The sequence below is a fragment of the Dacryopinax primogenitus genome (assembly GCF_000292625.1).
Source record: "Dacryopinax primogenitus strain DJM-731 SS1 chromosome Unknown DACRYscaffold_1, whole genome shotgun sequence".
In the NCBI taxonomy this organism is placed as follows: domain Eukaryota; kingdom Fungi; phylum Basidiomycota; class Dacrymycetes; order Dacrymycetales; family Dacrymycetaceae; genus Dacryopinax; species Dacryopinax primogenitus.
Window position 1 is genome coordinate 242,546 of NW_024467198.1, and position 26,597 is coordinate 269,142.

The 26,597-nt window shown below is 53.9% G+C and overlaps 10 protein-coding genes across 10 annotated transcripts; 7 read left to right on the forward strand and 3 right to left on the reverse strand.

Annotated features, from left to right (window-relative positions):
- Positions 1 to 84: 84 nt before the first annotated feature.
- On the reverse strand, positions 85 to 1,181 carry DACRYDRAFT_102966 (uncharacterized protein; the record flags this gene model as incomplete). Its single annotated transcript, XM_040767694.1, has 7 exons — positions 85 to 201; positions 322 to 460; positions 511 to 602; positions 650 to 708; positions 764 to 866; positions 918 to 1,003; positions 1,106 to 1,181. The coding sequence occupies 7 exons, from the start codon at positions 1,179 to 1,181 to the stop codon at positions 85 to 87; spliced, it is 672 nt and encodes a 223-aa protein (XP_040632903.1).
- Positions 1,182 to 3,366: 2,185 nt separating this feature from the next.
- On the forward strand, positions 3,367 to 4,187 carry DACRYDRAFT_19347 (RNA-binding domain-containing protein). The gene is made up of 3 exons (XM_040771461.1): positions 3,367 to 3,722; positions 3,774 to 3,965; positions 4,016 to 4,187. Exons 1-3 carry the CDS (start codon positions 3,377 to 3,379, stop codon positions 4,141 to 4,143), a joined length of 666 nt encoding a protein of 221 aa, XP_040632904.1. The 5' UTR covers positions 3,367 to 3,376; the 3' UTR covers positions 4,144 to 4,187.
- A 1,571-nt stretch (positions 4,188 to 5,758) lies between these two features.
- DACRYDRAFT_102968 (uncharacterized protein) lies at positions 5,759 to 7,046 on the forward strand (the record flags this gene model as incomplete). Its single annotated transcript, XM_040767695.1, has 2 exons — positions 5,759 to 6,445; positions 6,492 to 7,046. The coding sequence occupies 2 exons, from the start codon at positions 5,759 to 5,761 to the stop codon at positions 7,044 to 7,046; spliced, it is 1,242 nt and encodes a 413-aa protein (XP_040632905.1).
- A 454-nt stretch (positions 7,047 to 7,500) lies between these two features.
- Positions 7,501 to 8,172, forward strand: DACRYDRAFT_102969 (uncharacterized protein; the record flags this gene model as incomplete). The annotated part of the gene is made up of 1 exon (XM_040767696.1): positions 7,501 to 8,172. The coding sequence occupies one exon, from the start codon at positions 7,501 to 7,503 to the stop codon at positions 8,170 to 8,172; it is 672 nt and encodes a 223-aa protein (XP_040632906.1).
- Positions 8,173 to 8,548: 376 nt separating this feature from the next.
- Positions 8,549 to 9,619, reverse strand: DACRYDRAFT_102970 (uncharacterized protein; the record flags this gene model as incomplete). The annotated part of the gene is made up of 1 exon (XM_040767697.1): positions 8,549 to 9,619. The coding sequence occupies one exon, from the start codon at positions 9,617 to 9,619 to the stop codon at positions 8,549 to 8,551; it is 1,071 nt and encodes a 356-aa protein (XP_040632907.1).
- Positions 9,620 to 11,213: 1,594 nt separating this feature from the next.
- On the forward strand, positions 11,214 to 12,992 carry DACRYDRAFT_92196 (uncharacterized protein). The gene has a single exon (XM_040777050.1). It carries the CDS (start codon positions 11,738 to 11,740, stop codon positions 12,047 to 12,049), a length of 312 nt encoding a protein of 103 aa, XP_040632908.1. The 5' UTR covers positions 11,214 to 11,737; the 3' UTR covers positions 12,050 to 12,992.
- A 295-nt stretch (positions 12,993 to 13,287) lies between these two features.
- Positions 13,288 to 15,052, forward strand: DACRYDRAFT_19349 (WD40 repeat-like protein). The gene is made up of 4 exons (XM_040771462.1): positions 13,288 to 13,661; positions 13,709 to 14,549; positions 14,605 to 14,782; positions 14,832 to 15,052. The coding sequence occupies exons 1-4, from the start codon at positions 13,297 to 13,299 to the stop codon at positions 15,002 to 15,004; spliced, it is 1,557 nt and encodes a 518-aa protein (XP_040632909.1). The 5' UTR covers positions 13,288 to 13,296; the 3' UTR covers positions 15,005 to 15,052.
- Positions 15,053 to 15,282: 230 nt separating this feature from the next.
- Positions 15,283 to 17,348, reverse strand: DACRYDRAFT_73265 (DUF1716-domain-containing protein; the record flags this gene model as incomplete). Its single annotated transcript, XM_040776000.1, has 6 exons — positions 15,283 to 15,468; positions 15,525 to 16,026; positions 16,076 to 16,224; positions 16,277 to 16,500; positions 16,555 to 17,020; positions 17,079 to 17,348. 6 exons carry the CDS (start codon positions 17,346 to 17,348, stop codon positions 15,283 to 15,285), a joined length of 1,797 nt encoding a protein of 598 aa, XP_040632910.1.
- Positions 17,349 to 18,329: 981 nt separating this feature from the next.
- DACRYDRAFT_97650 (uncharacterized protein) lies at positions 18,330 to 22,113 on the forward strand (the record flags this gene model as incomplete). Its single annotated transcript, XM_040777471.1, has 7 exons — positions 18,330 to 18,386; positions 18,609 to 18,667; positions 18,732 to 19,512; positions 19,563 to 19,652; positions 19,707 to 20,508; positions 20,572 to 20,615; positions 20,668 to 22,113. 7 exons carry the CDS (start codon positions 18,330 to 18,332, stop codon positions 22,111 to 22,113), a joined length of 3,279 nt encoding a protein of 1,092 aa, XP_040632911.1.
- Positions 22,114 to 25,025: 2,912 nt separating this feature from the next.
- Positions 25,026 to 26,555, forward strand: DACRYDRAFT_12822 (uncharacterized protein; the record flags this gene model as incomplete). The annotated part of the gene is made up of 1 exon (XM_040770948.1): positions 25,026 to 26,555. One exon carries the CDS (start codon positions 25,026 to 25,028, stop codon positions 26,553 to 26,555), a length of 1,530 nt encoding a protein of 509 aa, XP_040632912.1.
- Between the last annotated feature and the right edge of the window lie 42 nt (positions 26,556 to 26,597).

Here is a 26,597-nt window from a genome sequence, read left to right on the forward strand (position 1 = left end):
ACCAGATCCATGTTTCCAGACCGCCCGATACATGTGAAGTGGTGGCCTCCTTCATCAGTCCGCTGTTATAGCATTGAGAATGCATTATGGATGTTGTAGTCGTCGTAGGCTCTCCTCGTAGTCGTAGGTGTCGACGATCCTTGTCTCCCGAGATGAGGCGGCGAGCGAAGCAGGAGGAGCCTTGCTCGTGGGGTGGTAGTGCTGTGCTCCTCGTCAGTATTTCTTCCTCAACATATGGCATAGAGAAGATGACCACCATGACTGCCATTCGGCACATTGTCAGCTTCTGGATCCCGCTTTCTGGACAACGATGATGCTCACTTCTTGTCCAAGGGTCCGGCAACCGAGCATGGGGAATGGGAAAAGCAAAAGGGATATCCGTAGGTCGATAGTGGATCGAAGGTAGAGGGACACTACAGTGGGAGGTGGGGAGAGCCTGGGTACGCTAGCGAGACAGGTTCTGTGTTTTCATCAGTGAATATTCAGAGTGTTGAAAAAGAGAGGACGCACGAATCACAATAGCCGCTGCCACCTCTAGACCATATCTCCCCCGGCAACCTTCCGAATGTCCGACGGACGAAGCCAATCGCAACGCGACGTTTCTGGCCGTAATGAGCTTTGGTTCATCCAGAACCACAATACCATGCACTCGCTCTCGGATCGTGCGCACCTGAGCCCTCCACAGCACAGCAAATACAGCGTATGGACCTTTCGGTGGACGGGCGCTGTGCAGGGCACAGGGAGATGCCGACCGGTAACTAACCAGTCAACATGAGGCATGCGGTGTCGGAGGTTGCTGGGCTCCAGCGGTGAAAGAGGTGTCGTGTTTTGGCCAGACTCATTTGGGAGGGAGACACTTGTGCTGCCTATGAGGATAGGTCAGTGGTACGTTTTCGTAAGGCGGGCTGCTAGCGTACCTCTTCCTGTTGCGCGGCTGCATCTCGCCTGCACCCTCCGTTTACTGGTCCTAGGGTTCTAAACCAGACGGTGCGCTCGTGAAGCCCTGTGTTCGCTCATCAACCCTATTCCCGGACATGCTATATCTGTACACGACAGACATACCTGTCTACGTAGGACCGCGATGGACAGTACGCTGCTCACTCACCGATACTCTCGTCGATCATGTGGTCTCCTCGGTTCTCTGCTTCGTTCTTACGTCTGGGTCGTAGTTGTGGCCGCATCGAACAAATGCACAACACCGCGCGCTGAATGTGTGATCACTGGCAGGCAAATCAGGTTTGCGGCGGTGCGCATGATTCGAACTCGACTTTGTGTCCGTATAGGGCGATGTCTAGCAAGTGGCAGTCAGTGCGAAATGCAGTCCTGGAGCCTGAGAGCGACTCACTGGTATGATTGAGCAAAAACGGCAAATTTCGTGATGCTGCAATCGGAAGGTGGCGAGAGGAAGAAAAAAGAATGTTCCCAGTCCGTTGGTTGGACTTGAGGACGCGCCCAGCGATTGTAGGCAGATAGACGGAGACGTCTGTACCGCAAGGGTGCGCTCCGAGTCGTAAAGGGTGGCGAGGCGAAGGACCGTATTCGGTTACCTCTCTGGCTGACGCCTTGCTCATCTACATGCCAAACACACCCATGGCATGTGCTGGGGAAATAACTGGTAGCAGTGTTCTACTCGTCCATGAGTATTGGATAACAGTCGTAAACAAGATCCGTACCCGAGACCAGAGCTACTTGAACATGGCGAGACGAGCTGCCTGCCATGTAACACTGACATTCTTGCGTCTGCTGGGGAGGCGAGTGAATGAAGAGGCCTTGGGGAGAATAGCGATGATCCACAGCGATGCTGGAAGTGGGAGGAGTGGGGAGAACGCTAGTGGACAGGGAGGACAATGTTGGACAAGTTCGAGTGTGTCGAGACATGCGCGTTCTAACGCGGGTAGGGCTACATGAGGTGCTTGTGCCGCAGCGTCAGTGCTGTTGCGTTTGCTGAACAAGGAAGTGATATCACGCACCTCCATACTACTGCAGGCAACGCTTCAACGAGGGCTGAGTATACCTACTCTCTACCACGGTCACAGTCCCAGAGCGTCATACGTACGCTCATGCGGTAGCAGGGCTGCGCGTATCAGCCAGTCATGGTTCTCGGCAGTACTGCATGGACAAGACGCGTACCGTGACTTCCAGGAAGATAAAAGAGGGAGATACCGGGAGATGATAGACAGAAATGGATGATCAGTGGCCGCTGAAGGCGTCAAGGATGATCGTGGTCTGCAGGATGTGAAGCCATAGAAGGAGTGGCAAGTCTAGGGGCAAAGAACGAGCAGATGGTGGGGGGAACGAAAGCGTGTTGTTTACGCAAACAATGCGAGGGAATTTATATCCACAGCGTGTAGATGCGATCAAATGCGCGTTGTTATGATCTCAAGTTGGAATGTCTGCTGCTCGTCACAGTGATCCAAATCGAGGACGGACTTTGAAGTCACTGACCAGATCCGGACCGACAGATCGACCTCGTTTCTGATATTGCACGCTTGTCAGAGACAGAAACAGTCGGGGAACCCCATGTATCCGTTGCTTGTTTGCTTGAATATGTGTGATATTGAGAAGATGTATGCAGTCCTAAGAGTGAGTTTGAGTGCACCGCGTTCGTGTGAGCACCCAAAATGTGAGCGCTCATAGGGACGCGCCGCATCACCTGATCGTCACATGACTCTCGCCCGGCGCCGGACGTCGATCCGTTCTTCCTTTCTCTCCCTGATTCAACCCGCTTTGAGTCGGTGCAGGATAGACTGAGGAACTGTCTTCATAGGTGAAATCGAGGACGGACTTTGAAGTTACTGGCCAGAACCGGCTCGACAGATCGACCTCAATTCCGATATTGCACGCTTGTCAGATCTGGACACGATCGTGAAACATCATGTCTCCGATTCGTGATTGCTTGAATGTATGTGATTGGGAGCAGATGTATGCGGCTTCATGGAGTTAAGTTCGAGTACATCGCGTCCGTTTGAACACCCAAAACTTGATCGCTGACAGGGACGCGCCTGAGTCAGCTGATCGTCACATGACTGCACGTCATGCGATGCCCACTGCTGACTACTTCGATTTGTTGCCTCACTAAAATTTTCGGTCAGACATATGGGTTTTTTCTCTCTCCTCATCCGTCGATTCAACCATGATAGCACTGGACGACAGGAAAATGACATGAATCATCACAAGTGAGTGTCGTGATAAACCAGGCACCAACACCGGCGGGAACATGGAAAACGCCGAGCTTCTAGCGCGCACGGAAGCGAAATACTTCCGCATTGTCACGGCCATCGCGGGCTGCGCCACTGATCACACACCTGATGCACCCTATCTGTGCCCAAGTCACACTCTCTTCAGACCACATACCCAAATCCTCAGGCAGGACACCATGGCGGACTCGAACGATAATTTGGCCTCGGGGTACGACTATTCTCAGCGGTACTATAGCCAGTATGGAGGGAACTACGACCCAGCAGCATACTACGCTTCCTCGAGCTCTGCTAGCAACTTTCCCTTCCCAGGATCGAGCTCCAGCGCGCCTCGGCCCGTCGTTGCCAATGCCGCGGAGTACGATCTGGGTATCGCGGCCCAACAGAGTGCGTATGTTCCGGGGGCGCAACTGGGAAGGGGCGGGGCTGGTGGGAAGGTTGCTCCAGGGCAGAAGCGAACGACGGTGCTGCGCAAAGGGGCTGGCAAAGTGTGGGAAGACAAGACGTTACTTGAATGGGACCCGAGTACGTATTACATTTCTTGTGTTTGGCCTGACGACGCTGACCGGTGTCTAGAATGGTTCCGGCTTTTCGTCGGCGATCTGAGTAACGACGTGAGTGACGACGTGCTCACGAACGCGTTCAACAAGTACCCCACGTTCACCAAAGCGCGGGTGATCCGGGATCGGCTGACGCAGAAAGCGCGGTACGGGTTCGTCGCGTTCTCTGATCCGGAGGATTTCCTCAAGGCTTGGAAGGAGATGGACGGTGGGTTCTCTCAATATAACGCGAGATTTTGGCGCTGACGGTGGTATTAGGCAAGTATGTGGGGAATCGGCCAATCAAATTGAAGAAAGCTGAGACGGGGGTGCGGCCGGTGGAGATCGGAGCTCGGAAGGCCAAGTCATTGGAGGTCGAGCGGCGAAAGAAGCATAAGCCTTACTGAGCTGTACGCATGTTGTTACCCGCTACTGTATGGATTATGGTCACTGGATTGCGTGCATGTGCATTAAAAGCTGGATCGTTGGGGGAGTGAACCGACTGGCTGGTCCATTGATATCGGCTCTCCCAAGTCAAACTCGCAATAAGTCGAGGAAGAAGCGTAAACCCGGTATCGGTGTTCCTGAGGCCACTATACGAATGTTCATCACTACTGGGTCTGAGATGATGAACCCTCACATGGAAAGCGCCAGAGTGTCTCAAAATACTCTCGGCCAGTGCAAGCTGGCTAGTGACTGGCTGGCGATATAAAATTTCGTGGGTCGAGGGTTGGTAACATGACCATGATATGGGAGATCCGGAATCGGGGCGAGTTCTTTTTGTGGAGCTTGGGGTTACTGAATAACACCCCGGGTCGATGGCCTGACTTTCGGAGGTATAATTTGTGAAGCGCGTCGTTGACCAGTCATCTCTCTCTCGCGCGAAAAAGTCAGGTTTGTGGCAAGAGACTCAACACCGTGGAAGATCTATCTTGGTCGGTGTCGTTTTGGAGGTCCGATTGAGGCGATCTTGCTGCTTAGGTTGGGAAATCATATACTCTCGCAGTGGTACAGTGAGAGCGCGGGCATAATTTTTGTCAGCGATAGAAGTGTGCTTAACGCCGCAACATACGTATGTAGCCATTCTTGGACTGCATCAGAGAAGAGTGCGGAAATGCGGAGTTTTGCGGGTCCAAGGCGCGGCGATCGAATAGGGGTGAGGGGCGCGGAAACAAAGGTGATAGAACTAACGTTGTGCTGGCCTTAGGCTCTTTTCGGTGTAACACGTTACGGGGCTGTGAATGCCGGGCAAAGAGCTGCTTCCCTTGTTTCTATGCGAGCGTGTTTTTGATGGCTAGACCCTGTGCCGCTTTGGGTCTGGCCTGAAAAAGGCAAGACTAACCCGCGAAGGATGTGGAATCTGTGGAATGTTGTTTTGAAGAGCTGGCAAACAAAGTCGAGACATTCAATCGGGAGTGGAAATGAATGGGTCTGACACGCGATCTTCACAAGACCTTTGGCCCAGTGACTGGTATTTGGTACGTATTATTATGATTGGGCACTGACACCGCCGCCAGTAGCGTCGACGACGTATATAAAGGGGAGTGGAAAGCGGGCGACATTCCCTCCAACTCTGGTTACCTCCTTGCTTTTGTACCTTCATCTGCAACTCTACCAGGTTTTTGTCGTTCTCCCCTCGACTCTTTGCCTCTCCTCTTTATCTTGCATCCTCACCTTCACCTTCGTACTACAACACTCCCATCCACTCTTCTGACATCAAGTCAAAATGTTGGCCCATGGAGAGAGACAGATGGGTCCTGCAGAGATGGAAACGTGGGCAAGAAAAATGGCTCTCCCACACTACCTGTAAGTATAATCTATCCACTCCACTCCATCATGCCAAATCCTTCCACAGGCGCGGGCTATTAGTCAAAGACGCGCACGAGAAAGCACTAGCGGCTGCAGCGGCTGCAGAGGCAGCTGCCGATCCTTTTCCCGGAAGCGAAGTCCCCCATACCACCTCAACAAAGGTGTTCAATTGGGACGCAGCCATCCAGGCTGGCCTGCCCATGTACAGACAAGATGGCGCGCCGTACTTTCGCAACAACATCCTCAATAATGCCCCCCCTTGGACACGACTCCCGGCCGCCGCCACCGACGTGGCCCGGGAATGCACAGCCTGTCAACGCCCCTTCACCTCCCCACGACTGGCATACCATCTTCGCTGATGTGCCTCACGTTACCAATCAGGTGGAAACCGTGTCCCGGACGGTTCGCGCCCTCCTGGCCTCGCAAGGCCTACAGTTGGAGGACATGCAGCGGTATCTCACAGTGACATTCAATCCCGAAGGCGCAAAGCGTGAAACGGGTACGTCCGCCCCGCCAGCCGCAGCTACTTCCAGCCTTGTCCCATATCGGGGTCTGAACATACGCCCTCAACACAATGAAGTTCCGTCGCCGATGGGCGACAGGCGCCGCCCTCAGGACAGATACACCGGTAACATTCCGATGTCCGTTCGTCAATCTGCCCTGGTTGAAAAGCTGTGGTCGATCTTCGGTATACCGCTAAATGCAGCATCAGCGCAAAGCTCCAGTGCTCAGCCCGAAAACCCGCCTGCTTTCCCTGCCTATCTTCTCCCTCAGCCGGCTCCCCAACTGCCCGCGTCCGCGTCCGCAACGGCCGCAGAGCCCGAGGCAGAGCTTCCGAACTTGGACTCGCGTTACCTTCCTTGTAACTACACATTCACTTGCGATTGTCTCGTCGATGGAGTGCGTCAAACCCGGGGGGGGCCCTACTGGCCGTTATTCTCTAAAGACCCCTCCGAACGCCCTCCCGCGCCCGACGTCCTTTACGAACTCACTGCTGTCGAAGCTAGGTGTTATTCAGTCTTCAACTAACGACAGTCTGGACGTCGCTGTAGCTGCGTTGAGGGAAACACTGAGCTTGAACATGAGGATCCTCGGAGTCCTCGAGGACATCCGCGGCAAGTTGATAACCATGAATGGTAAGGACAGGCTTGCGACTACTGGTAGGCACAGCTCAGAAGAGCCATCAGGATCCACCAAGTGGTACTACGGAGATACAGCCGTGAACAACAGGTATAAAGTTGTGGGTGCGTTTGTGCATGCCTTCGTCGCAGCTGTATGCTGCCACATGGAGTCACTAGGTGTCACGGTCAGAGGCTCCAGAGCCACATCTATGGACAGGTACACTGCTGTTGTCAAGGAGATCATGGCCGGCACCAACAACACTCGGTACTACGAGGACACGCAAGTTAAGCGTCATGACATCCAGGAGTGTCTACAGCTGTTGTGTACTGACAGGAAGTACGCAGTGCCCATGGTGACAGCAACCCAGATATCTGAGTGAACGCACCCACAACTTTATACCTGTCGTTCATGGCTGTATCTCCGTAGTACCACTTGGTGGATCCTGATGGCTCTTCTGAGCTGTGCCTACCAGTAGTCGCAAGCCTGTCCTTACCATTCATGGTTATCAACTTGCCGTGGATGTCCTCAAGGACTCCGAGGATCCTCATGTTCAAGCTCAGTGTTTCCCTCAACGCAGCTACAGCAACGTCCAGACTGTCGTTAGTTGAAGACTGAATAACACCTAGCTTCGACAGCAGTGAGTTTGTACTGTTGGGCCCCATTATCGACGCCGATGCGAGGTTAGCGTCCATGTCACTCCGTATGCTCTCCTTCGCTGCATCTGTCCTCCGCACCTTGGCGTACATCTCGTCCATTCCGGAAGTCATGACTACCGTTCCAGTGCCTCAAGCAGGGGACCTGCTCTGTGCACCATTGGAATGGCTGCATCAGATATGTCAGGCATGCTCACAGGCGCACTCCGCGTAAACACATCTCACCTGTCTGTTGATGGCCGTCATGACTTCGACGTCATCATCGACACAGATGATGCCACCACAGTGAGAGCATACACCCCGAGGCATAGCTCGAGGTCGTCGAGCATCACTGCACGTAATGTACCTCTACCGGAGAGCGTCGAGGCGTCGTCTGCAGTCACTATGTCCTCGTATCGCATTATCGATGACCATGGATCAGCTCTCGTGAAGCGCCCGTCTGCAGCGTCATATTCCGTCATATCTCCCGATGACTCGGCGTCGGTTATCTCTGTGGCTGTAAGCATGGGAGCACTCAGAGTCAGGCATGATAACAGTGATGGCGCGATGGACATGCCATCAGTTATGCATAGTGGCGATGCACCCCTCAAGGCTCTGGATGTGTACTCCAGGTCCAAGGTTGTAGTTAACGGTCGTACACACGAGTCCGTGATGCACTTCTGTGCATACGCGGCTCTCAAGCGTGCGAACCTGATCACGAAGAGCAACCGCAACGACTTCGATAGCAGGTCTCCTCGCAGTGTCCTCTCGTTGGTGCAGAGCACGCTCAAGCAGCACAATGTGGAACACGCGTTCGGACGCAACGAGCTGTACATGGCACTCTTCTGGGGCATACTAGCACTGTGCGAGTAGAACAAGCGGTCTCTCGAGGCACTGGCTAGAACCAGCCCTGGTCGTGTGAGGTTCAACAGCAACAATGACATACTGGGCACAGGGCCTGACGGAGAGGGTATGGACCTCGTGGGAAAGGCTATGATGGCTGTTAGAGAGCTGACGAGAGTGACATGTCTCTATGGGCTGGAACAGCTCGTCCCTGATCGTGACTGCATCTAACGGTCTACGTACGTGGTTCTGGATACTATGACCACTGCTTCTATATCCGCGCTGCTTCTGACATGCGAGTACACGTCGCTTGTATTCTTGTACTATGATGGTGTTCAAAAAATTTTGAAACGGCAGCGCAATATCGTTCAGTGGTACATCATACAGTACGCAGCAAGACTAGCATCTACACGCTGAGCGACTCGAAGTCCTCGATGAAGGTCTCGATGGACGGACCCGAGGAGCCGACGTACGTAGGCAGGACGGTAGTGGACTTCTTAACGAAGAGGATCTGCGTCAAGCCAGGAGCGAAGGAATGCTTCGAGGGGGACTCCTTCGCCCACCCCTTCATGACTGCGCGGAACGTGCCTCCGTTCCTGAAGAAGTCAGGTGCAGAGGAAGACTTGTCCGGCTTTCCGTTCGCACCCTTCCACACGAAGGAGTCCCAACCATTCCCGATGTCCATGCGGAACACTGCATGCCCGCCAGTGACGTGTCCACCGAAGTCTGGACGCTTGAACCTACTACCGTTGATGACGTTGCCGATGATCCTCTCGTCTATACCGACTATCACGTAAGGCTTACCATCAGCGTTGGTACCACCGTACTGCACGACTGCAGTCACAGTGAAGTTAGAGGCAGTCTTCCCCTGATACGAGAACTCGACAGGGATGTACGAACTCCCAGTGTCTCTCATGGGGACTGGCGCCTTCTTCACGACACTGAAGCCGCTCCAATCGGAGATGTTCTCCAGGCGAATGATGTTGTCAATGAAAACGTTGTTACGTGGTGTGGGAGACTGGACTACAGTGGGAGGAGCCATGATAGCAAGCACGGTGCCCTGAGCAGCCTGCTGCCACCGGCACCATACTACCATATGCGAGCATACGAACCGCACACCAAGGACAGGTCTGCCAAGCTTACTGCAGCGTCGCAGAGTAGTCGGAGCTCGGGATGTCACAGAGGTGGATATGTCAGTGACAATGTGCAGAGCAGGATATTCAGGAGTCCGTTGGTCGTCGCGACGCCCATGCACTTCGATATTACTGCGCGCTTCATGAAGGGCTTCGGAGTCCGGAGGTCCGAGATGGACGTGAACAGGAGGAGAGTGCACTGTGTGTACACGTGTGAGAGTCCGAGGTACGTCGTGAGACTGCATATCAGAGCCACAGCTGTCAACAGTGACTGCAGAGGTGCAGTTGCGAAGCGGAGTGCTGGACGTACTGAACGCGTCGATGAGACGTGTGTGTGCAGACATCCCGTCGAGTCAAGGAGTGGGCGCTGTCGTCAAAAGGGTGAACGTCGTACAAGTTATGGGAAGATACACTCTTGACATACTCCACGACGCGTGTGAGAATGCACCCGACATAACGTGGTCTACGAGCTTCATAAACGTTCACGGATCTGTGGTGTTCTTCGTCGTGTGTACTAAGGGCACCAAGGATGTCAGGATGATGTTTATGACCCCGTCGTCATGTGTGCTTGCTAGAGAGTACCTGCCTCCCAACTACAGTGCTGAGATGTCACCTAACACTGCAGTTATGATGAAGATAAGGATACCGTTTCTGGACAGGACACACACGAGCGTGGACCTGAAGAAAGATGGTGTTGTGAGCTGCAATACTAAGCCACAGGGACTGGAGGCAGCATCATCTGCAGTTCTTGCGATGATCGTAGGCGTACTGCGATCAGAGACGAGAGGCATGTTTTTGGGTACGCTGGAGTGTCACTCTACTGTCTCTGACGCATCCGACGGCCTCCTGACCATAGAGTAGCACATAGCATCAGTCGTAAGATCCATGGTTGTCGGATACGAAGCACCTGTCATGATGTCCTCAGTGCCGACTCCAGAGTACTCCTTAAAACCCACGTCGAAGTCATCCACTACGCTTGCCATGAAGCTACCAACATCTGGCACTCTGACGCTTATAGGCGGTGTGATACCTACATACATCCCCAAGTACACGTGCGATCAAATTCCGCATGAATGGCGTTTACCGACCGATACCATCATCCACGGTGAACTTCAAAACGGTGGTACAGTTATATATTCCCTGAATCCTATATATGGTCCATTGCCGCCTGAAGTTTGGGATCTGCAAAGAGGTCCGCGGGCTCCGCCGCCAAAGCGCGTGTATCCGTTCCCCACTACGCCCCCCCTTCCCCGCGAACCTACGCCAGTGCCGGAGCAGCTCTTGACTGTCCATTTTGATGTCAACACGCGGCGCGACGGCAGCGCGCACCCGGCTCCAGTTGGTTATAGGGAGGAATCTCCGTACGAGCCCGAGTCTACCGTCAACCATGCTCTGGTCGGAACCGCAGCCGAAGCCAGTCAGCCGTACGAGTACGAGGAGTACGCCATCAAGCAAGAGCCTGAAGATGATGTTCCGCGAGACGAGTCGCTCTTGCGTGAGTTCTGTGAGTTGGTATGTCTTCGTCTATTTCCTTTCCCTTGAATGGTTCCTGATATCTGTCCAGAATGGGCATACGATGGCTCCTATGGATGACAGGAACTCGGCTGTAAGCGAAACGAGTACTCAGCAGGAGTATTGGGCTGCAGTCGAGTCTTTTGATTCGATGTTTGCTGTACGTCTCCACTCCTCTTGCAGCGGCTTCTCCTGACTTTGTGACAGGATGGCCCCCCGGACCCCCTCGTGATGGGCGTACAGGCGGTTTTGGCCCATAATGCAATGGTCGCTGTCGTCCCTCCCCTGCCCCCGCAGGAGGGGCCTGGCCTCATGACCCCGCCTAGCACGCCGACGCCTGCTCCTGTTTCACCTGTGGCTCTTGCCGCTGTGCCTGTTCTTGCCCCGTTGCCTGTCCATGCACCGGCTCCCGAGGCACCAGTTCTCCCTACCTTGCCACCTTCTGAAGAAGTTCCCCCTCCTACCAATCCTCCGTCTCGTCAAATCGTCCAGGATTTAACTCGTACGTTAGTAGCATTCTAAGTGTTGGTCTGATACTGATTCTCTCCACAGCTGATGACGACGATGGCGAGATCCAATTCACCGGTGCTTGCTCCAGGGATGGGCGCCGGCTCGTTCCTCTCCCTAGGCGTGCACAGTCTCTTGTCGCCGAAGGCCCCGATTGGTCTTCCTGGCTGGAAGGCACCGGCTTCAGGAGCATTCAAGAGTTTACCGACTTTTTCGGACGGACAGAGGAGTCCTCTGGCGAGAAGAAAGGCAAGAAACGCGTCCGGGTGAAGGAGGAGCCTGAAGAGATCGAAGAGCACTTCCCCGAATGCTCTAGGCGCCCGCTCAAGCGTAGAAAAGAAGAACTATCTGGATCTCGCAGGAGCAGCGCGCCTGAAATCCTCCAGGGAACCAGTGCGGGTCCCTCCATTCCCCGCAACGAGAGAGCCAAAGACGTCGCTCGCATGCGGATGCAGCGTCCTTTTGCCGCCCCACTCCCCCCGCCGGCCCCCGTCGCCCGTCAAAATGTGCCTCACCCTGAAGTCATTTCCATCCCTGTTCCTCGCGACCAGCCACAGATGCACAATATGGGTGGGCTTGGCCAGGGCTTCGGACGGACCCCTTCCCCCCTGACTCACGTTCTTCAATCACCGCGATGCGCTCTCAACTCCCCGCACCGTGTCCAACCCGTCTGCCCCCCAAGATGCTCCTATCCGCCCGGAGAACATCGTGGTAGACGAAACTCCGTGCGTTGTGCCGACCTCCCGGCAGTCTGAGATGCAACCAGCGCCTATGGATGGCGTGGTCTATCAAGACCGAACCCGAACCACTCCCATCGATCCTGCAGTTCTCAGGTCTCGCGTACCAAAGTGGTGCCTCAACCATCCTGACATAATGGAGCGCCAAGAAGCTGCATGGATGGTCTGGAAAGAGAGGACCACTGCCAAGAGGGACGAGGACCGTATCACGGAAGGCTTCGGCTGGGAATGACGAACCGACTATCTGGTTGCTGTTGCTGCTGTTGATGTTGATATTGCTGATTTCTCCTGAATCTCGGTCTCCAGAATTTTGCAGCGTTCTCCACAGTGGGTGCGTGCCTCACATAGAGGGGCACATTGGGCCCCTCATCTGGAGACGATTGATGCTTTTTGTTTCTTTTCTCAGTCTCAGTCTCATTTCATTCTGGTCCGATTTCTTCTCGATGTAATGAGCTAGCCTGTCTTGCGCTAGTCTAACTTTTTTCTTCTGATACACGATGTTTTGTGGCTGATAATTTTGTATAGTAGCATAGTCTTCTTGCCGGAGTTCACGGTAACAACATTGACCTGCGAAGGCCGACGATCTATGTCGCTTCATAGTGTCTTTGTTGAGCTGAAATGTGATAAAGAGAAATGGTGTAGTAAGGTGTAGCCGACTAGGTGACGTTTGGCGATATGCGGAGTGCCAGTAGTAGATGCAGGAAGACAACGACGGACTGCCGAGGAGTTGCCAAGGCTAGCTAGGGTCCCAGATGAGTCAGCGAGTACTTGGCGCTGACTATGTCCCTAGGTGCTGACTCAGAGGTAATGAGTCAGCAGTGGATGGCCAAACAGAACCTCCCCGAGGCAGATATGTATCCAGACGCGTAACCACCGTGCTGAGGCTGCCCAGAGGTGATAATAGAGCCAGGGTATAAGTCTACCAACCCCGAGTCGCTCACGATGAGCAGCAGCAGACGGGCTGGGGTGGATGTCACCGATATAGATTGGATGTAATTCTACAGCACGCATTTGGATCGCATTTGCTTCCGCAAATGCTTCCGCTCCAGTAGTCTCCTACAGGGTTGTATGGACGACTATGCGATACTCCGCATCAAAATGAACTTGTTTGCTGGCCCTCTAATCTTGTGTGCTCTTGCGACTATAAAAAAAAAGTCATTGTAAGGGAAGTTCGACAAAAGCCGTCCAAATTTCAGCCAGACCCTAGCCACTTTCTCCCTCTTGCGAGCGCTTACTCCTCTTCCCCTTCCCATCTTGTCAAAAAAATGGACTACAAGCCTGTTGTTATCCAAAAACAACCTCGGTCAGCTGCAAAACACAACCCCGAATCGCGTTACTGGCGACGGTTCAAGAACCCCGTATTTGTGAAAGAGCATGCGCCCGTCACCTGCATCCATTTCTCACCCTCCAGACCGCACCGATATGCAGTCACGGCTTCGACACGCGTACAGGTATATGCACCAAGAACGCAAAAGGTCGTGAAAACGATCTCGAGGTTCAAGGATGTTGCCAGGAGTGGGCATATCAGAGGTGATGGGAAGCTGCTGGTGGCGGGAGATGACACTGGGCTCATTCAACTGTTCGACATGAGCACACGAGCAATTCTTCGGTCAATGGATGACCACAAACAGTGCGTTATATTATCCGATGTGCCTGCTTATATTCACGGATTCACAGACCTGTACATGTAACAAAATTCTCCCCGGACAATACCTCCCTCCTCTCATGTTCGGATGACGCCACCGTCCGACTCTTCGACGTCCCATCCCAGACGTGCGTTGGTGTCTTCCGTGGCCACACCGACTACGTACGTTCCGGGGTCGTATCTCCATCCAATCCATCCCTTATTCTCTCTGGTTCCTACGACGGCACCATGCGACTTTTCGACTCGCGGACTGGCGGAGCTGAGATCGTTATGGCGTGCAAGACACCCGTGGAGGATGTTCTGCTCTTTCCATCCGGAGGGATTGCGCTCTCCGCCTCTGGCGCTGTTTTGCGCGTGTGGGACCTAGTGGCCGGAGGGAGATGTCTTCGAGCGCTCTCGAATCACCAGAAAACGGTCACTTCCCTGGCATTCAACGGTGATGCTTCCCGGGTGCTCTCTGGTGGACTGGACCAGATGGTGAAGGTTTACGACGTGACGAACTATAAGGTGGTGCACTCGATGCGGTATCCAGCGCCGGTTCTATCGCTCGCGCTGTCGCCGGATGATACGCATCTCGCGGCAGGCATGACAGACGGCAGCTTTTCAATCCGACGTCGACAACCGAAGGCAAGCGAGGTTGTTGCTGAGGATAAGAAGAAGGAGGCTTTACGGACGGGAGCGTACGAATTCTTCATGGGTGGGGAGTTGGAGCACTTGGGCGAGGGGAAGCGAAGGACGAAGCAAGCGAAGCAGGTGCGGGCAGTGGAGGGAGAGGTAAAGGTTCGGCAAGCGAAGAGGAAAACGTTGAAGAAGTACGACATGATGTTGAAAAAATTCCAATATGAAGCGGCGCTTGATACGGTACTACAGAGTGTGAGTTTTCTTTTCAATCTGGCAGGGATTATTCTTTGGCTGACGAGTGATGCAGGAACCACCAACGGTTGTGTTCTCACTTGTCCAAGAACTGGCGCAGCGAGATGGCCTACGAACTGCCCTGGCGGGGAGAGATGAGATCTTCCTTGAGCCAGTCCTTCGCCTCTTATTAAAGCATGTCGCCGATCCACGATTCAGCAATGCCGTTTGTGATGTTGCAGCTATCGTTTTAGGTGGGATTTATCATGTTTTGCTCTGATTCTACCTTACATTGAACGTCAGATATCTATCGAGATGTCATCGCCCAATCGCCTCTAGTGGATCGCCTGTTACGTTCACTGCAGCGAAAAGTCGATGCGGAGCTGAAGTTTCAGAATGAACTACGACAGTTACAAGGCGCTCTTGACATGATCATTGCGTCTGCAGCACTGAGCTTACCTGGTATTACATTATGACCTCATTACATATAATTGGTTACATGAACACATTGTGCGAATATACCGATCAATCTTTTTTTCCCACTGCGTGAAAATTGCAGACCTGATGCGTAGCTCCAGACCCTCGGCCGATGAAACAATGGAAAGGACAACGCGTCCGCTTTACCTTGCGATGAAAGAACAGGTCAAAACAGGACAAAGGCGCGTTGTTGCCAAACTCGGTGCGCGTTGGTGTATGCTGTGCGTGCTGGGCTTTAATCGGCAGTTTGCATTCACAGTTTCGCAATGAACTTCTTTCATTGCTCGCTTGCTTCCAGGAACGGTATCAGTTGCTCGATGATAGTGCGTTGGCTTGGTGAATCTGTTTGCTGTTCGTCTTCGCTCTCCTCGCCGATGTTGTCATGGAACTCGATCAAGACTTTTACCACGTCCGCAAAGGACTTGCCCTTTTTGTTCAGTAATTCCTGGAAACGCGCTCGTGCCTATTTATCGTCAGCATTCTATTGTTGACACAGGTGAAACAGGAAACGCCACGTACGCCATCGTCCTCCATGCTAATCCATGCACCAATGTAATCCACCAGTTGGAGAACATCGAGCCCACTCTCCAATCTCCGTAGATACCATACAACCTCGTCGTCATCTCCCATCTCCTCGCCTTCTGTAGCAAGATCCTTCTTCTCCTGCTCGATCCCTTGTTCGGCCCCCTCAAGCCTCGCCCTTGCATGCTCCCGGATTTCCACTAGACGGGTAACCTTCTCGTAATCGGCCTCGACCCACTTGGCCAGAAGCCTTATGCGAGCCGGGGAGTCAGATGGTAGGTTGGTGAATAAACTGGAAATAATGCCAAGGGTATGAGCGGTGTCCTCTGCTGCATTAGCAGCAGCTTTCTTCTTCTTTTCTCCTTTGCCCATGAATGCCGAGAAGAGGGTCTTCAACCCGAGGGCTTCAACAAATGTTTCACAACCTGCAGTGCCTGTCACTCCTGAGAGGGCATGGTCGAGTACCTTGATAGATCTTGAGTGAGCGACCTTTTTCTCCCTATGGGATCGTCAGAAGAGCCTTGCAAGTATACAGCAACAGTGCCTACTTCATCATGATGACCATCAGCTCCACACCCTCTGCATCGACGAACAACTTCTTGATCTCCGGCTCTGCAAGTGCAGAGCACAGTGCGTCAAAGACGTTCTCCATAAACTCAGTCTCATCACCCTCATCCGGATCTTTCTTTCGATATTGCTGACGCTGATGTCAGTCATGCTGGTTTGGTGTCAGGGGAATATACACGCACCGACAGCACTCTAAGTGACACATCCACGCCATCCAACTTGCCATACTCTAGCCGATTATCACGGTTCTCCTGGAGCGTGATGGCCAACAGCTCAGCCGCATAACCCTTGTTCTCGTCGTATCCCTTTTTCTGTATGCGTTCCAGCAGCCATTTCATGATGCTGGTCTTCGAGACTAGGACACGTGATAGCTGAGGATTAAAGCCGATCATGTTCTCGAATATGCCTGATTGTGAGGGTAAGTGGATGACGCAAGTCTGAAAATATCCAAAACACATACCCAGAGTGTGGAAGATGCCTTGTCGATCCGATTCCTCTTCTTCGTTGAAGCGCGGGAGATTTTGAACTAGCAGCTCCAGGGCAGCGTTTGAAACCAATGAGTCTACTAACACCTTCATAGTTTCAGTCTTTTTTTGTTCGTTTTCTTCGTCTTCATCAGCTTCATCACCAACATCCTCATCCGTCAACTCGTGTAAAACTTCGACGACGGTAATGACAATGTCGGCGTTTTCGTGAGCGAGGAGACCAACTAATCGCTCGATAGTACCCAGCTTGACAATCTCAGGGTACGCGATGGAGGGCACTTGAGCGAGTGGCAAGAGTGATCGAATAGCGGCATCTAGGTCTGCTTCTGAATCGATGAACTTTGTTGGGTCATCTGGGTATTTTGATCGTTGGTCTTGATTCTTGTTCACAGCTCGTTCAAAACGCTGTGATAATCGTCGTACAGCAGGAACAGTGATATTCTCGGGCTGTGAAGTGCTTTGAGCAAAGTGTATGCGTAGACAACAAGACAGTACGCACGTCGATCGCTCCTTCACCTTGTGCATGATCGAAGATATCCAATATTTGCTTCTGCTCTCCTGTTAATCCACCTCCATAAAACCGTCCCTCTTCGTCTTCTTCGGCAAAGTAGTCCGCGTCTCCGCCTGGTGCAAACTCTCCATCGCCGACATCTTCACCATCCTCCTCCTCCTCGATCTCCACTCGTGCTTTTCCCTTTCCTTTGGACAATTGTGATACCGGTGTGGAGTCAGCTAGAGATTCTGTTCGATCTGATGAAGACAGGCGCATGCGCTTCAGCACCTCTAAGTGCGAAGTCAACGAATGTTGCTGCGTAGGGTGAAGTGTGCTTGCCTGGATTCGGTGCCTCGGGCATTCTACGCTTATTCCCGCCAGTTGGGACATTATGGGTCTGTCAGTCCATTGTTAGCGTAAGTAATATCATCGTGGTCTGAATACAGGCCTTGAATAATTTGTCGATATCCATGGTGGCTCGATGTATGCGCAGGGAGGCTGGGAGAGCGAGGGTCCAGGACGCGCGCTTGAAAAGCGTGTCAGTGGCGACTTGCTTCTTTACTCACAGTTTCTCCGGCTTCTGTGTCGGAGTTGTTACCGCAAAGGCTATTCCAGTGATCTCAAACATTTCAACTCTACTGGAATGGCACTCAAGATACGATCGAGATTGATTCACCTGGAAGGAATTGTTAGGGGGCTGGAGAATGTTATATTGCAATTGCATTAGGGGTCCCTTCTCTAACGACCTGAACGACTGGCAACATCATCCCAACCGCTCTCTATCCGCTTTTGACCTTTAATCATCGCATCCATTATTACCTCCTGAGCACCATCAACTTGTTGACCTTTCTTCCTAATACCCGTGGGTTTTGTTAGTTGTTAACCTCTTTTCATCATCCTCATGTGGTTTGCGGCCTTTGTGCGGTGAGCGGCACTTCGCACGCTTTACTCCAGGCTAATTTATTGGCGTTCAACGCTCGATCCTTGATCCGGCGGAATCTGTAACCACCGGCACGGGTCAGCAGATGAGGTATTGATTTTCGTACTGTATTGAGAACGTGGAACGTGTCAGGTGAACTACGTAAGCCCGCTTCCGCTTATGGGGGCTGTTAACTTTGACCTGATAGAACTTTGCATTTTAGCGTGACAAGGGTGCAAAGAGCCTTCTTCTTGACAACAATTTCTTTATCGAGCAAGGAGTGTCATGACCCTGGCCTTTGTTTGCTGGTGGGTCTCAAGAGAAGACAAGCAGTCATCATGCCGTACATTGCCAGCGTGGTGCAGTTGTTGAAGACCCGCGAAGCCGGTTTCCATGTGCATGGTCTAAAGGACCCCCGGCCCTGGACCGCTTGAATACTTGGAGTCCCCCGCTCATCCCATCCAATCCCAGGGCTCACCGTAAATCACACATGGTTGGGATATCCCTGCCTTGATGGGAACGATACCCCCCTCATTAGCCCGTCTTTTGTTCCTCCCTCCCATCTTACAACCGACGACTTCTCCCTTTCTATTGTTCACTGCCTATTGTCCTCTTAGCGTTGGTTGTTCATGACGCCCCCGGTTGTGGTCGGAAGGGGAGACGATGGTGGACGAAGGTACGTCCTTGCCACTATTTTTTCTCCGCCAGTCACCCTCATTCCATTGCTCTACTTCTCACAGGAAAGCGCGTCAATCTACTCTGCCCGACCGCTCCAAACAAACCATGCCTTTCCGACGAGGTGATGTTATCGTGTTAGACTGCTCCGAAGATGAACGTCCACCGAGTCCTTGCGAGGAAATGTACCGATCGCCGAGCGCTTGGGCCGTCCCAGTCGACTTAACCAGTTCTCCTTCCGAGCTCTGGCTCAGCCTGCCCTCCAGATCCGAGCCATCGACATCCCAGAGCACTGCAGTGGACGACTTCAACCCAGCATCTCTCCTCGATCCCCAATTCGTCGCGCTTTTCAACCAATGTGCCAACAACCTCCCTCCCTCTCAGCCTGGTCCCTCTATCTCCGATTTGCCAACCCCTCCCTCAAGCTCTCCCACTGACGCGCCATCAAATGGCCCATCCGATCCGCCTTCTGTCGCTCCCTCAAGCCTGTCTTCGAGCTCTCCGTATCCTCCGTCGAACTCATCTTCAGATGGCCCCGTGACTCCCAACCCTAATCCTCCAGTATCAGAACCGTTGATCCTGGGAGGCTTATCAACCTTCAACAAAGGATCGCACAGCATGGCCGCCTCCACTATGGCGCGTCGCCTTGATGTTGTGAGTCCTGGAGCGCCTAGCCCTGACGGCTTTCGATCCCTTCTCACCTCGTACACAAACATTGACCCGAATACGCCTGGTGGTCCCGGGGCCACACCACAAGCGTCGACAAGCAGTGAAGCCGCCTGCGCACCCAAAGGTAAATCCCCCCTCAGGGAGAAATCAGTTGGTTCAAGGCGTCCATCGGAGGCGGTACGTTCTCTGGTCATTACATATTCAATCCCGTGCTCATTTACCGTCAGCCACCGTCCGCCACAGCACAAGCATGGACGAAAGCCGCGACCTTCATAATGCATAGTAAGCCAGAGGATGCAGCAGCGAATATGTATTCTGTGAGTGTAGTAGTGCACGGTTCTTCCGACCAAGGACACTGAGAAAGCGAACAGTTCATTCGCACCGAGACTGCAATGGCCGAACTACGATCGCAAGCACAAAGTCGTTCCTTGGGCAGAACCCTGGCCGCCCACACCCCAAAGCCTATGCCGTGGCAAGTTCCAAGCTCCTCAGTGCTCGGTCTTGTGATGCCGACGCCTGTGGCATCGTCTCCCAGCCCGAGGGCAGGCGTGCAGAGGGCACCAAGGAAAAGCGGGTCCGGTGGTAACGACAGCCACGTGGAAATTCTCACTCCTTCTTCCCCAATGTTGCCTACGCGGGATCAAAATCTTACATCAAGCCCGAGTTCAATGCTTCCATCTCAGGCTTCCCACGCCCAATCATCTTCTTCCCAGCCACCACGAACCATGGGCGGTGCAGATGTGCAATGTCAATCTCCAGATTCCCCCCCCGAACCAAGCTCGTCCACTCGACCTCCCCCAGCACAATCAGCAGAACAAAGACCTGTGGCTAGTGATTCTCAGAAAACCTCGACACCCAAGCGTCCTCGACATACCGAGGACGTTGCAATCGTTCCGGATCCAGAACAGCTGACCACTCCAACTGAACGGATCACTCGCGGTGTGTTCGAATTCCAAAGCAATCCGGCAACAAAGGAAGAATGGGATCGTGCCGTCATGGAATATGTCATCCAATGTCGCGAGGGCAAATTCACAATGTACCACACGAAGGGGGTACACGAATTCCCACCGAAAGACTTGTGGGCACTTCCTGAACTCGTGGTCAACGGGAGCCTGCACAAGTTTCTGGTGACGACCGCCCGCATACTCCAGACATGTATCCTATCACTTCCAGGTCAGCGCATGCACCTGAGCGACATGTACTCGATGTGCATTAGGAGATGGCCATTGTTGGCAGACTACATTTTGAGCAACGGGAAGAAAACGAAGTGGGATTGGAGGGTGAGCATACCTCCGGACTCCTTTAATATGTGTCACTAAACAACATGAATAGGGCCAAATGCGGCAACATCTATGCAAACTTTCCGACGGATTTTATCGCGTGGGAGACGGCTCAACGACCTACAGTCAGCTTCACAGGGGCTTACCCCATGCGTTTTCACTGGCATTCTCTCTGACAGAACATGGGGAGGTGTCAGAAGGGGATCGTGCAGAGAGCGGCCCACCCGGTGCCTCGGACGAGCGCCCGGCGAAGAAGCCATGGACTGAAACTGAAGGACCTGACGGACAAGATACGTCGCCCGCTACGCCCAACGAGATCCAGGCGGGCTCATCAAATCCACCCCGACGAGGACGTCCACCGAAGGGGCGCCAGTCGTCTACAGCTGTAAAATCACGATCGTCCGGAGCACACACAGGCAACGCTGAGCCTTCGGTCTCCCAGGGTTCTACACATCAGCAGGCAGAAGCCTCTTCGTCCTCTGGACCCAGTCAATCAACGGCTACCACACCCGATTCTCAATCTCAACCGACTCCTTCATCTGATTCCTCTACACGTGTGGCTAGCAGTGGCGGTATCATCACTCCTGACTATTCTGGATATGTGTATGATCCGAGCAAACCTCCGCCTCCTTTTTCTAGTTCTGCTCTGCCTCCTGAGTGGGAGGGCCTTAACAGCACCGAGGCCCTTGACGCCCTTTTCCCCGGAGGATTCCAATGTTCAACAGATCATCTCGGATTTATCTCAGTGGCGTTTGACACCCCCATGACTATGGCGATGAACAATCTTCCTGCCCCAGCGGGACTGGGGTCACAGCCGTCTACTCCACAGAGGCCCACCGTAGTTCCCGCGCCTTCTCCTTCCGTTAGCCATGCGCGCTGGGGTAACGATCCTTCCAATGCGGAGCGCATGGCCGGCTTCCTGGACGACATATCGCATTTTGCGGAGGAAATAGGCGCAGTGGATGAGAACGGGAATCCGAGCTTCGCGTGGGAGGAACCCCCCTTACGCGACGAGTTTGGGTACAGCACTTTCCCCATAGACACGAACATCATCCAGAAGTCAGGCAGTGCAACAGCGATTCCGATGACGTCGCCAGTACCTGCACCCGCGATGCGACCAAATATGTACGGAGTGGATCAAGAGGACCTTAGCGTTGCAGCGCCAACTGCGCAAAGCGATCGTGCTGCACGAGGAAGCATCTATTCCGAAGCGGGGCCGTCTACGATCCCCGTGAACCGTGTTCCATCGCCTATCTCTTGTTCAGACAGTGCGCCCAGGCGTGGAAGCCGCGGGAAAGCTGCGCAGCGGCGCAAGCCCAACTACGAAGGCTTCACGCGCTTGTCAGCAAAGAGGAACATCGGGGCGCTCGTGACTGCGCATGCGAACCGGACTATAGCTGCGGCGGAAGAAAGGCAAGCTCGGTATTCTCAGGTCGATGAGCGAACACAGAGAGCGTCAGGCATGGCGCTGCCTTCGTATCTCCGGAACAGGTGGTAGCTGCCTTTCTTGTAACTGGGTTGGAGGCCGAAGCATGCCATGGGTGGAACACTCAGACGTGGCTGCGACATCATCGGTTTCAGACACTCCATAAACGTACCTCTTCGGAGTGCGTTCTTCTTTCATCCTTCCCCGGGCGGTACCGATCGTGCACCTAGGCCAAGCCGGGCGAACCTTCGATCCGTTCACCTGCGGAAGGGGCATCTTACAATCGTGCAGCATCTCGCACGCATTGCCATTTGTACACGCTTCTAGTTTCTACATAGTTCTCAGGCTTTGCTTCTTGTTCCCCCTTCGATTCATGCTCTACTGTACAGCTGGAAAGTGTAGTGCATACTGTATACTGTATTTCGTGATAAACGATAAACGACGAACACGCTTATGATGAAGGGCCACGCTTGCGACACGGGTGTGATACCGTCCCAGTGGGGATGGGCAACTTGAGGGGCGATGTGGATACTCATCCGGCCTGGGTAGAAAGTAACTGCACGCTGGCTTCCTATTCCCTTCAGAGCTTGCCAGCGACCACTGGGGCTTGCACGCACGGAAGCCGATGTCCACCACCTCATGTACTGTATAGCATGTCACCCACCTTCTGCAAATATTCAAGCACCCGGCTTCTCGCCATTCTCATGTTCGCGATCATAACCCTGATCGGAATCTACGAAAGCTTACATGTCTGACACAACCAGGTGTGATAAGATAACCTTCCCGTTCCGTACGAAGCTGCCAAGAGAGTTCAAATATCGATCGGCAAGCTCGCTGACCTAGGAAGACCACATGTATCATGGCCATGTTTGGGCTCAGGTGACGTCGGCTGACCGGCTGACTTTGGGCTGGCTGAGGTAGCGAGTGCGGTGAGCGAATGAGAAATATTGACATCTGATCAGGTTGTGCACGTGTCATGTCATTGGATGACATCTCGTAGGGCCCTTGGGTGACGAGTACTGTACAAGACATGCCTAATGGCCGGGATGAGGTCATACCCCCCCTCTCCTCCCCACCTCCGGGCAGGCGTCCACGCTCCCGGCCATGGACTTGGGCTGGATCGTAATGGGTAATGATAATGGGTAATGGGCTGATGACTGTCGGGTTGGACGACCGGAAGGGTGCACGACCGGGCCCCGGGGTTTGGCTTGGCTAGGGCTTTGATCGGATGAGCGATCTGCTTTATCGGTTGGCGGGTTTGGCTTCCTCGACTGGAGCTGTTTGAACGCTGGACGCGGTGGTAACGATAGGGAAGTGAGAGTTTGTGAGTCAACAATTTCTTGACCCGACCGGTTGAGCTTCTCAGCTCCTTCCTTCCTTGGCACCAGACAGATAATCGGGCATGACATCATACATATGCTCATATCTCTCTCCACGCCCGGCCGTAGACCTGGACCTGGATTGGGCTGGACGGTAATGCAAAATATAGAAGCTGACGCTCTGTCGACTGTGAGCGTTTGGTACGTGACGAGACTGGTGCTACACGATACTGCCGGCGCCGTTCAAGCTGATCGATTACATAGACGAAGTAAGGTTGACGCGTCCTTTCGCAAAATACCGCGACGTCGTGCACGTCTTGGCCGATCAGTTCTAGACCGATCAACGGCCGCCGGAGGCTCTATGCTTCTTGGAGAGCAACCCTCGTCACCTCGAGCTTCCTCTTTTGTTGAGAGTTTGATATACAACTCCCGGCCGCCGTAGCTCCATATTGATTTTATATTGATATTGATATCGTCGTTTCTCGGCTGGGTCGGGCGACAGGTCGGGATCGGACTTGGTAAGAATCTTAGCACACGACCGTCCCGCGGCCGATACAGTATAGGCATACAGTATCCCGGCCCATTTGTGCGTTCTATCCCGTTGTTGGCATGTTCGTATGGATCTTTTCTTTTCTTTTCTTTTCTTTTTGTCCTTTCTTATGTTCTTTTTCTTCGAAGTTTGTATTTATAGAGTGCCGAACTGTGGCCGAGTTGCCCGAGGGCGGGCTGCGCAGGGGTTTGTATGGTATTGAGTACGTGGGTATAGGTATTTTTAGCTGTCGTTACGCATGTTCCTGCTCCGACAAGCATCAGTAGCCACCAACCCTTAACCCTTACAACAATATTATTAATAGTCAGGATTGACAAAAGCGTGACCCGTCCAGTTGACAGCAGCCAACACCTCCAACACCCTCCAACACCTCCAACCCAACAACCCAACAACCCAAGGCATATGGGTAACAGACTGCGCAGCGCAGGTGCAGGATCCGGAGAAAGAGATTGGCTGACACACTGTGCAAGCGTCAGCGGGTGCTTTCCGCCCCCTTTAGGGGGGAGGGTGCCGAGATGCCGAGGTACGTGCCGAGTGGGTGGCTGTCGGCGCGGCTTGCTGTTTCCGTGGAGGGGGAAGAAGGATGGTTGATGGGAACGCGGCAGATGGGAGGGAAGATGGGAAGATGCTGATTGTGCCTGGCAAGGGGAAGGGATAATAACACGGGTAAGCGGCTGCGGGGTATTTGCACACGACGAGGTGAGGTGCGATGGGTGAGGTTGGGATATGGGTTGGGAGGATGAATGGACGGACGGATGGGGGCGGGCGATGTACCCCGCTGAGGTCATACATTGCCTCCCTCCAAAGGTCGGATCGCCCGCCCTCTTGGCCTGTACATGTTAGATTGGGTGAGGTCTCCCGACTTTTGGCGGGTAAGCGCGGAGGGGTTACCGAGGGAGGATGGATGAGGTTGTGTGGATTGCGTAAGGTGGATTTGGGGATTATTTGACATAAGTGGGAGATGATGTTTTGTCTGCCCTCTCTTCTGTTCCTTCACACGAACACCCATACGACGCACAAGTTGGGACTCTATTTGTAACCCAGGCCACACGCCGCATCACCTCCATCTCACCTCCATCTCCCTCCCATTCTGGTGAATTCCCACACTCCCCCATATGAACACACCGAGTAACACCACCCTTCCACACTCCTCCCTCCGTCCCTCCCTCCGAGCTCGCTCATCCTCCATCGCACTCACTCCCCTCGCCCAACTAGGCACAACCCGGCCTCGTCCTCGCTCAAACTCGCTCATCCCACAAAGAAAAGAGGACGAGATAGGCATGGGGGTCACTTACCTCCCACCTCCCTCTCCACCGACAGATGACATCCCTCTCTCCCTCTCCGTACTCGCTCTCAAGGACACGTTCGACCTCCCAGCCCCAGTAGCACTGGCCATCGACCGCCCTAGTTCGGTGTACACCGCAGCCCTAGGAGCAGTCAGCAGCACCCGCGCATCCCTGGCCCGCCTTCTGACGCCAAAACGCTCTATTCCGCCAAAGGACGTCAGCAGGATCGCATTGGAGGTCATACCCCCAGTGGACGTACTTACTCCACCTCCCTCTCCTTCCCCAATAGTCCTAGCCGACTCCCTCCCGTTACCAGCGAGTACGACCCTCTCCTCCCCCTCCCTAGCCCCCTTCCCCCGCAAACCGAGACGCATCATCTCCCTCATCCTAGCCCTCTCAGCCCTCTTCCTCCTCTCCACTTCCCTCCTCCTAGGCCTGCTCTACACCCTGCCCATCCACCTCTCCCACTTCCCCACAACACTTAGCGAACTCAACTCCCTCGGTGCCCAGCTCCGCACCTACGCAGACTCCTCCCTTACCGACCAGCCCTCCTCCCTCAGCGGAAGACTACACGTCCTCCTCGTCCTAGGGTACGCCCTCCTATGGTCAAACGCATGGTCCATCCCAGGGAGCATAATCCTCAACGTGCTCACCGGAGTCCTCCTCTCCCCAATAAGCGCAACGCTGTACCTCACATCCCTCACCGCTCTCGGCTCTGTACTAGCCACCGCGCTGACGCTGCCCGCAGTCCCGCTCCTTCCAAGTTTCTCCCTCTCGTCAACCCAGCCAGCCCTACTCGCCCTCCCCCAACTATCGCCAAACCATCTCGTCCTCCTCCGTCTCTCAGGCCTAGCACCATGGTCCTTGCTAAACATCTACTCTGCTCTCCACCTAACGCCATTCAGTACGATCATATGGACGTGCATGCTCGGGTGTGCACCTTGGTGCGCTGTTACAGCCCAAGTGGGAGCGTTGCTCGCAGAGCTCACTGCGGGTGCAGAGGGAGGAAGCGTAGGGGAAGTACTGCGCAGACCCTCGGTGCTGGGAAAGCTTGTGTTCCTGAGCTTGTTGGGAGCGGGGCCGGTACTGATGAAGAGCTGGATAAGGGGAAGGCTGGGGGACGTTGGGGAGGTTGTGGAAGGAGAGGAGCCGAAGGGCTGGGTGAGTTGGAGTACTTGGAGTTGGAGTTGGAGCTGGGCTGGGTGGGCGAAGGGCTGGGGAGGAACTGGGAGAGGGGGGGCGTATGCCAGGGTTGCGAGGGATGAGAGGGAGAGGGAGATGGACGAGCAGGAGCAGGAGCGGAGGGAGGTGACACAAGCACGGGAGATGCAGCAGCAGGTGCAGGGACAGGAACGATGAGCGCTCTTTGGGGCTGGATCGGTTTTGGGCTTGGGCACCAGC

Bases quoted from the DNA above. Each gene is read 5' to 3' on its own strand.
- DACRYDRAFT_19347 (XM_040771461.1), top strand. From the start codon at position 3,377: ATGGCGGACTCGAACGATAATTTGGCCTCGGGGTACGACTATTCTCAG. The intron at 3,723-3,773 runs GTACGTATTACA...ACCGGTGTCTAG, and splicing joins GTTACTTGAATGGGACCCGA to AATGGTTCCGGCTTTTCGTC. The intron at 3,966-4,015 runs GTGGGTTCTCTC...CGGTGGTATTAG, and splicing joins GGCTTGGAAGGAGATGGACG to GCAAGTATGTGGGGAATCGG.
- DACRYDRAFT_92196 (XM_040777050.1), top strand. From the start codon at position 11,738: ATGCGGATGCAGCGTCCTTTTGCCGCCCCACTCCCCCCGCCGGCCCCC.
- DACRYDRAFT_19349 (XM_040771462.1), top strand. From the start codon at position 13,297: ATGGACTACAAGCCTGTTGTTATCCAAAAACAACCTCGGTCAGCTGCA. The intron at 13,662-13,708 runs GTGCGTTATATT...ACGGATTCACAG, and splicing joins TCAATGGATGACCACAAACA to ACCTGTACATGTAACAAAAT. The intron at 14,550-14,604 runs GTGAGTTTTCTT...CGAGTGATGCAG, and splicing joins TTGATACGGTACTACAGAGT to GAACCACCAACGGTTGTGTT.